The following is a 9,202-nucleotide window of genomic DNA, read 5'->3' as shown; positions in this document are numbered from 1 at the left end:
TCATTCCATTCAGCTCAGTGCCCAAAAGAAAAGGGTCCTACCCACCCCAGTAGCAGATATCTGCTGCCGCTTCTCACCCCATGCTGGCTCCTGAGCTCCTTTGAATCCTACTCCAGAGCCAAATTAACTGGTTACCTTGTGGTAAACTAAAGAAAAAACCCAAAGCTTTGATAGGTTTTCCTGCGTCAGTGAGCTGAACGGAAGCAAGGCAGCTCCTGCCAGCACCGGACCGGCACAAAGGGATGCTGAGGCTGGGAGCAGTGGGATGTGGGGTGCTTGTGAAATGGGGATGGAGGCTGCCCTGGGGCACTCTGCAACCCAGATAAAACAGCAGCAGACCTGTTTCCCAACACCATCCCGATCCGAGGACGAGGAGGCGGGCGAAGGCTGCACCCCTCTCCCCCAGGACACCGGCAGGACTACCTCCACGTAAGCCTCCTCCCTTCCTCTCTGACTCAGCTCTAATGCTATGCTCAGCTTTTCACCCTCTCCTTCCTCAGGCAACTCGGTTCACTTTTCTTCACTCCCCCTTTGCTGACCGGCAGCTTGATATCGCTCAACACACCCAACTGGCAGCGCCGGCTCGCCCCGGCACTCCTGGGATACGTGTCCGCACCCATCCAAGCACGGGATATACGGCCTTCCCCTCCCCTGCCGCGACTTCTGGGGCCGTATCCCAAACTCAGGTACCCTTTATCCCTCTCCCAGTGAAGTCTGAAAGTTTTGGGGCACACATGGAAGTTGTGGGAAGGCGCTAGAAGAATGTCAGGGGTTCAGTAACGTAGAGGGTGCTCCCGCTAGCCTGGCGGAGCAGCACCGCAGCTCAAGGAGCTGATATTACTCCTGCTATGAGTTAAGTCATTTATTTGATGATGAGACAGAGAAAGCCTGAAGAAAAGAATCGGAGTGAGAAAACATGCCTGGAAGGAAGCCTGGGCTGCTATGCGATGATGTTACGAGATTCCCCTTTTTGTTCATCCAGCAACCCAAGGACCTCGGTGGCTTTTCCGACTCAATCAGGACACAATTCAGTCGGGGACGGGTGGGATGCCGTGATCTTTCATGCCGAGCCAGGAAAGGCCATGCAAGCCAAGGGTTTGCGTGGCAGCCCCAGTAGGCTTTGCAGATTGAAGTTATTTTAGAACAGTTTGGTCTTGTTCCTCTTCTGAGGATTTCTTTCTTAACGCGTGTGCATGAGCAAGCAATTGGCTGCAAGGATAGGAAAATGTCACCGTGTGAGCCTTTTGCGGCATTAAAAGCAAACCTGGTCTGGGTCCGCCCATAAACAGGTGAGTGCGTGGAGATACAACCACGTTTGGCTATTGGGAAGAGCTGCTCCCAGCAGAAGGCGACACCTACCAGAATGGCCACATCGCTGCTCCTACACACCCACAGTGGAAGCAGGGAGACATCTCTGCTCCCCAGAACTGGGGGACCATCAGGCAGCCGTGGCTGTGCTCACACCAGCCCTAAGGCTGGACGCAGCGAGAAGACCCAATGCCATTGTCCGAGTTGACTGCACGTGGGGCAACTCAAATCTGGAAGCATCCCAGCTTTGCCAAGCCCCTGAAGCCAGTATGGGTGAGTTATCTTATTGTAAGCACCCGAGACTCAAATTAAACATGGTCTATATGCTATGCTGGGAGGTTATGTGCCATTACACCTTGCCCCATAGGTGCGCTGACTTGGGTCTCCACCAACGTGGAGATTCCTGCACGGTGCTCTGCTGTGCAAAACTGCTGCCGAGGGCCTGCCTAGCAGCCCTGGCCAGCCAGCCGCAGAGCCGAAGACGCGTGGCTTTGCAGGTGATGCTTCGCTTACTTTGACTTTCATATTCGTTGTACGAAATTAATAATTTAATGCTAATGGTTGAGGTTTGTAGGGCTTCACCAGTTAGTTTAGAAGAGCCTGGAGGTGCTATTTTGCCCAGAAGTGGATTCCGAATTGATTTTTTTAAAGCTTTCCCTTTCTGCAGCAGACAGTGGCATTTCTGTTCTTTGTCCCAAAGTTGAGTGAAGAAAGTACAGACCTTTGAAATTTCCTGTGGAAGTACAAATACAAACCTCCAATCTCTATTTTCTTTTGCCTTGCCTACAGGCTTTAAATTTCATTGCACCTTCCCCATTTTGGAAAAAAACCACCAAAAAAGCCCCCCCAAAACCAAGGTTTTGGGTTTTGTTGAGGAAGTGCACAAGACAATGCTTAATTACATCTAGCTCTAAAGGATGTCTTTGAATTTTTACAGAAAACTTCCAAACTGTAAAACAAAACAAACTAAACTCGGATAAGGAAATAATCTTTCTTTTCCCTCAGGGTGCCTGAAAACTGCACAACATAAAAATAACCCTAAACCAAAGTTGCTTTAAGCGCCTCACATCCAAGCAGCGCAGAAGAAAATCACTGCTATAAAAAACGTCAGGCGGGGGGGGGGGGGGGGGGGGAATTCTTCGATTGTCGGTACGCTTCTTCCAGCTGTCTTTTTTTAAAAAAAAAAAGAAAAAGAAGGAAAAACGTCAATTATATAAGAAAACTCGGCTCTCCTCCCGGTGAGTGACAAAGCGGCTCTTCCCCCCCCCGCCCCCCCCCCCCCCCAGGACCTGGCGGATGGGGCAGCAGCCGGTGCGGCTCTGCCCGGGCCACTTTGCCTTTTTAAAACCACTTGTAAGGAGCCGGCGGGGAGCGGCTGCGCCCGCCCCGTCCAGCCACCAGCGAGGGCTTTTCTTGGCGAAAACCTGCGATTCCGGCGTTCCTCGGGAATGAAAGAAAGTGACATGTTGGAAGTGGGGTGGAGGGGTGGAAAGAGGAGGAAGGGCTGTCCCTGCTCCTGCAGGGCGGGATCTTTTCTCCTTGCTTGATCTATGGAGCCCGCCCCCTTAAATTGGCTCCCGGGAGCGCCCCGTCCACCAGCCCGACGGGGGGAGAGGCGGAAAGCGAGGGAGAACGAGGCAGGCAGGCAGGCGGCCGGCCGGCCGGTTCCCCCGTCCCGGCCCGTCGGTCCCGGCCCGTCCGCCCCCCGCGGACCATGCGCGGCCCCCGGCGCCCCGCGCCCCGCCGGCCCGCCCGCCCCTAACACCGCCCGGGTCCAGCGCCTTGCCCCCCCCCCGGCAGCGCACCGGGGGGGGCGGGGAAGGGGGGGGGGGGGCAGAAAAAAAAAAAAGGGGGGAAAGGGAGGAAGAAGAAGGAAAAGAAGAGGATAAGCGGCGGGGGGGTGGGGGGGGGAAGGTCGGTCTCCTGCGAGGACAGCGCTCAGCACCATGCAGCTGGCGCCGCTGGCGCTGGCACTCACCACGCTCTTCATCGACGGCTTGAGGACGGGAGCGAGGAGGCAGAAGCTGCACCCCAGGCAAGGTAAGGGGGAGCCGGGGGGTGCTGGGCTGCCGCCCCCCTCCCCGGGACGGGGTGGGGGTGGGTGGTGGTGGTGGTGGGGGGGGTTTGGGTCTCGGCCTCGCCGCTCAGGGGCATGTGCTCGTCTCCCCTTGCAGCCAAGCTGCTGGAGAAGCTCAGCGAGTACGAGATCGTGACTCCTACCCGGGTGAATGAGTTCGGCGAGCCCTTCCCCGCCGATGTCCACTTCAGGCGGCGGCGGCGGAGCACCAGCGCTGCCCCCGACGCCTGGACGGCGGCCGCCGCCTCCCCCAAAGCTCACTACAGGCTCTCCGCCTTCGGGCAGCAGTTCCTCTTCAACCTGACGGCCAGCTCGGCCTTCATCGCCCCCCTCTTCACCGTCAGCCTCTTGGGAGAACCCACCGCCGACCAACGGCGCCTCTACGCCGAGGCGGCCGACGCCGACGTGAAGCATTGCTTCTACCGGGGGCACGTCAACGCCCGCCCGCGGCACACCGCCGTTATCAGCCTCTGCTCCGGGATGGTGAGACCCCCACGAACCCGCCCCGGCTCCGGCCCCGGCCCCGCCGGGCGCCCAGCGGCGGCGCGCCGGGGCGGAAGCTCGGAGGAGGAGGAGGAGGAGGAGGAGGAGGAGGAGGAGGAGCAGGGCGAGGGAGGCTGGGCAGAGGGATGGGGACGGCCTCTTCCCTCCGCCCCCCCCCCCCTCCAACCCGGCTGGGGCTGCCGCTCGGCCCCGGTCGGTTGCTTTTTGGGTTTTTTTTCCCCCCACCCCACTTTTATTATTCCGTCGGGTTCACGGTACCGGGGTTGAATCCCTCCTGCTCGGTGGGGTTTTGGGGGGGAGGGGAGGGGCAGCTGCCACCCAGCGGCACCCCCGGGGGGGGGGGAGGTCAGAGCCCGGGGACGGACACCCTCCTGCCCTCGGGGTGCCGAGGAGGGCTGTAAAGGGGTGACTGGGGGTCCCCGGTAGCAGCGCGGACCCCCGGAGCCGCCCTGCAGGCCGGGAGAGGGGCATGGCCCGAGGGGAGATGAGGGCAGCCTTCCTGGCAGCCCCTCCTGCCGTCGCGGTGCCGTTCTGTGCAGGGGGATACCGGCAAAGGGATGAGCAGAAGGGCCCGGCAGGGCTGAGCCTTCCAGCTGCCCTGGTGCCTTCCAGCACCCCGGGGTGCTCGTCCCAGGTGCCCCCCGGGAGGTCTCTGCTGGCTTCAGTCTGGTCCAGGAGCTCGCCCGGGTGAGCCTGTTCACCCAGGCTAGCGCACGTGTGTGCGGCCGGGCAGGCCTCCCTCCCACTAACTGGTCACGCACCCCGGTGTGGAATGGCTGAGGATGTTTTTTTTCTCTCGGCTATCTTTTATTTACCTGCCAAATCCCTACATTTGTAGTCACGTGCAACTAGGAGCCTTGGTGTCTTCTCAGAAGCAGGGGTTTCAATGGCTGGACGCCTCTTTCTGGTCCTTACGTGGGGGTTTAAAGCCTGTCTCGGGGAGAGCTGCTCTCTGAAAACCAGCACAACTTGGTGGGGTTGCACTGAGGTCTCCAGCACCCTGCAGCACCAGCTCCCCTCGGGCAGGGGTGGCTTGGTAAATGTCACTGGCGGAGGGACAGGGTCTGGCAGACGTGCTCCTTGCTTACGGATTAATAATTTGCTTTCCATAAGTTCCACTGGGATGGCTGTAGGGAGCAGTGCAGCTTGGGGTGGGCGTAAGCGGTGTGACGGGGGCTGGAGCTCCAGCCTGGGCAGAACCGGGCACTCGCGCACCTCCCTCGCTAACCGCTCGTTTTGTTGAGTAGTCCTGCTCCGTGGCTTGTCATCGCCTGAAGCTGACCGCCTGTTCCTCTCTGGTCCCTCTCAGCTAGGCACATTCAAGTCTGACGACGGGGACTATTTCGTAGAGCCGCTGCTATCGCTCGAAGAACAGGAGTTTGAAGAAGAGCACAATAAACCACACCTGGTTTACCGACACCGGACGCCTCCAACTAACTCTTCAGGGGACAGGCAGACTTGCGATACTCCAGGTACTCGTTTTGTTACTGCCCTTGATGACTTGGCGCTTTACGAAAGGGAACTGATTCTCAGTAAAATGCCAGTAGGTTTGTGTGGGGCAGAAGGGATGCGGAGTCGAGGGACCCCTCTAGAAACGGTACCGTGTGTGCTAGGACCGGGCTTGCAGTGGTACTGCTGTCCTGGAGAGACGTGGTGCGCCTGTGCTTTCTAGTAATCGGTTATAAGGAAGTTGCGGTCAGGAAAAATGTTATGGTTTCCATTTCATCCCTGCTGTAAGGCTGGCAAGAGATCCTTTGGGCTGTCTTGCCTAAAATATCCCATGAGCCTTTAAACTTGCTTTCTCTCCTCTCCTATGTGCCATTCTTAACCATCCTAATCTGATTTGCTCTCTGCCTGAAATTCTGTTTCTGTCCTTTAAGTGACACCCTTCTGTCTTGGTCTTGCTGTGCTCCTGGTCTTCCCTCCCCAAATCTGGCTGTGAGTTGCAATGTCTTATTTCTTTCTAGTGGAAATGAGAAGGTCCTAACACCAACCCTGACAGTTCTTCCCCTATTAATCACTTTTCCATGGTTCATTTTCAAAGGCTTTTTTTCCCTCGTGGCCCTTCCTCCACCAGCACCATCTCCCTGACCTCCTCGCTCCCTCCTTCTAGTCTTTGCACATATGAAAGAGCACAAGCCTTTTTATCTCCCCTTCACGTGCCTTGGTGAGCAATAGCCTTGCTCCTACTGTCCCTATTATCTGCACTGGCCTCCTGCTGCTCTCTGCTTCGTTGACTTCCTGATTTTCACAACTAATCCTCTCCTTTGGCAGCAAATACCTAAGTTCTCTCTGAAGAAGCTTATTCCTTCGGTCTCCTGTTTCACCTGCTGTTTTGCCCTCCTCCTTTGGCCTGCAGCTAGATCTACAGGAGCTTGAAAGCCTAAACAGAGTAGACCTTGACTGGCTTCCCTTGCGCGGGCTGCGAGCCACTCATGTGCGGCAAAGTAGGTGGAGTTGCTCAGGGAGCGAAGGTACCGCTGGAGGAGAAGCGTGGTGCCAAACTTAGACTGCGTTTAGCACGCGTGACTCGTTTGGCACCTGTGACTGTGGATCGCGGCCACGCTGTTGAGCTGTCGGTCTGTTCAGCTTGCACTGATCATGCTAAGTCAGAAGATGCCCTGGTGCTCTGTGACCAGCCAGAGCTGATGCGCTAGCAACGTGTGTTTCTCCTAGAAGACGTGCGGATACGTGTCCGCATGCAAACGTGTGCTGGGGGACAATGGTACCTCTCACAAGGCTGTCGTTATTTGTTCTTCCAAGGGTTGCTGCTGGACTATGCCATTCTGGTTTCTCTCTTCCAGCTGTTTCTGCTCCCTTCTTTGAGATCAGATGCAGGAGACTCAGAACAGTTGGAAAGAAACACGGAATCTGGCACATTGCATCAGTAGCCCTTGGAGGAACGGAGCAGCAGATCACAGGACTCATTGAATCAAAGGTAGCTGGGAGGGCTCTGACGTTCACTTGTGGTCTTTACTCTGTGCCATTACAAGTCTGCTGTGTTTCACCCCACTGTATCGTAGCTTCCATTTAGGGTATTATTCTCCTGGATCGTGATTCACAAGGATAATACTCCATCCGTGAGATTACCTACGTGGCGTATATCTCTTTCTCTTCTTTTCCGACGTGCTTTGCCTCTTGCTTGTCTTTGTTTCCTTGCTTGTCTCGGTTGCTTCGCGTAGTGGAGGGAGGACGTCTCGCCTCTCACACACAAGCTTAAGGGTTCCGGACAGGCGTGACGGTCTTACTTGTCCTCCTGTCCTCTTCCCGCCCATCTCTCCCTCTCCCTTTTACCGTTGTCCAAGTTTTTGAAAGGGAATGATGCTTTGGTCATACGCGTATGGTGAAGAAGTCTTGGTCGCTTCGTTTAAAGAGCAAGTGCAGGGCAGCTTGGGCAATGCTGAACCTTGGCGTTCCCCCTGGGGTTACGTCTGGTGGAGAGAAGGTATCTCACATGTCTTTGGAGCAGAGGGGAAAACGCAGAATCTAGCAGCACTCGCTGTTTTGGACAGGGCGCATCTGTCCCTCCTACCAGAGAAGAACGGTTTCCTGAGAGTTTGGGAGTTTGTTGTAGCTGCAGGGTGTTGTGCGAATCCAGTCTTTTGTCAGAAGAACGTGTGAAAAGCTGCGTTTGCATTGCAGGCTTCTGGCAGGGATTGACATTTGCTCAAAGAGGAAATTCGTGCAAGGGAAATCTTAAGTACCCACCCTGCAGTAAGCAAGGGAGTCCGCGTTGCCCGGCAGTGGTACTATTAAGAATGGCTTTCTGATAGTCTTCTTCCTGGAAGTGATTAATAAGCGACATACTGATGTGCCCTTGCCGTGATGATGTAATTATAGACTTCTTGCAGGATCCAGGAAAAGTTTCCCTAGTGGGCTGACTGACAGATTGAGTAAAAGCTTTCATTGCCAGCAGTCTCCCTGGTGTTACTTTTAGTTTTCAGTGTCCTCAGGTCAGCTTAGAAAAACAGGCATTTGATTTTGTTAAGTTTTAATTAGCAGTTTCTGATAACAGTTTTAGGTCCTCTGACATACGAGATACTCTGCAGATGTTCTGAAAAAAGATCTTTCTCCTCTGAGTGCTGATGGATATCAAATGCAAACGGTGCTCTGCATATGAACTTTCATAGCACAACACCGGGGTCTCCTGGCAATGCACTTCAGCCGTCTGGCGTATAGCTCAACTGCTGCAATAAAAACTTTTGACAAAGTTTTCCTTGGGGTAACGAGTTAATGTAGTTTCAGTCATAGGAAATGGTGCAATTTCTCCTCCTTCCCTTCTTTTAGTTAGTACCGTGAATCAATTTGTCATCTGGTCGAGGATCTGGCAGAATAATTAGTTGCGTTTTACTGAATAGCCCTGACGGGATGAAGACTTGGCCAGGCTGACAGCGTGATGTCACTAGGTGCAGCGCCGCTACCACCCATCGCTTCGCGATAGCAAGCTTTTCCGATCCGAATTATTAAATATCCGCTTTTTTGAGGTGGAGGAGGAAGAGAAAAGAAATTCTGATCCTAAAAAAAGAAAAAAAGGAAGTGGCTCATTGCGAAGCTGGAGAGCGGAGCTTTCCTGCGCCCCGCGGAGGAACAATCTGACTCCAATGATAAAAGGCGCGGAGCTGCATCCTGCGGTGCTGCGGGGAGCTGCGCCCACCGTGCCGGCCAGCTTCGGGAGGCTGGCAGCAGCTCTCCGACCCCCCCCCATCCAGTCTGACCTCCCACCAGGAGCAGACTGGCGAGCCCTACCCACCGGTTTCCATGTGAAACCCCGAAGGTTTGGTCTTGCAGAGAGATGCGCAGCTCCACATGCCAACAGGATGCTGCTGCTGCTGCTGGTCGTCACCTAAATAAACCGCTTGGGGCCACCTCTTGCTCTGCCTCTTGTGTCCCTTTCTGCTGTCTCCCCTTTCTCTCACGTTTCCCACGGTTTTTGTCATTGATATGTTTATACCTCTGTTGTGGTTGTTGGCTTCTCTGGAGCTCTTCTCCTCCAGTTTTGTTGGGTTTTGCGATAGCTGAAGCCTTTTACTGAACCTCACCCAATCCTTCTACCTGTTGGCCAACCCCTTGTTCTGAGACAGACGTGGCCTCCACCTGCCTGGCGGCACCGAGCCGCAATTGCTCTGTGGCCAGGAGTATAAATGCAAGAATTGGGCTTTCTCGTCTCCCCACTTCTGCTGCGTGTCCAGCTCTTTATTGCTCCAAACTTTGCAAATCCCTTACAGCTTTTACTGTGACGCTGGTGCAGGAATCCCGAATGAACTCTTTTGGGCAGCTCTTTCTTTGTTCCTACCTGCGTTCACTTTTCTGCTC

The 9,202-nt window shown here is 55.1% G+C and overlaps 1 protein-coding gene across 5 annotated transcripts in view; it reads left to right on the top strand.

The window, feature by feature from the left end:
- The first annotated feature begins 3,221 nt into the window (after window positions 1-3,221).
- ADAMTS9 (ADAM metallopeptidase with thrombospondin type 1 motif 9) overlaps window positions 3,222-9,202 on the top strand; it is an 86,933-nt gene continuing 80,952 nt past the window's right edge. For 4 of the 5 annotated variants that reach the window (XR_007509293.1, XM_049826542.1, XM_049826541.1 and 1 more), the window contains exons 1-3: window positions 3,222-3,348; window positions 3,483-3,868; window positions 5,199-5,361. Coding sequence is in view for 3 of the 5 variants with exons in the window: in XM_049826542.1 (XP_049682499.1) it covers window positions 3,255-3,348; window positions 3,483-3,868; window positions 5,199-5,361 (643 nt within the window). In the remaining 2 variants the exon portion in view is untranslated. Of the gene's footprint in view, window positions 3,349-3,482; window positions 3,869-5,198; window positions 5,362-6,725; window positions 6,828-9,202 lie in introns of those variants that run through there. The other variant, XM_049826544.1, reaches the window with a different exon arrangement.

This window comes from Accipiter gentilis, chromosome 23 (assembly GCF_929443795.1).
Source record: "Accipiter gentilis chromosome 23, bAccGen1.1, whole genome shotgun sequence".
Lineage (NCBI taxonomy): Eukaryota > Metazoa > Chordata > Aves > Accipitriformes > Accipitridae > Astur > Astur gentilis.
Note: the sequence above shows the minus strand (reverse complement) of the source record. Positions and strands in the feature narration are given on the sequence as shown.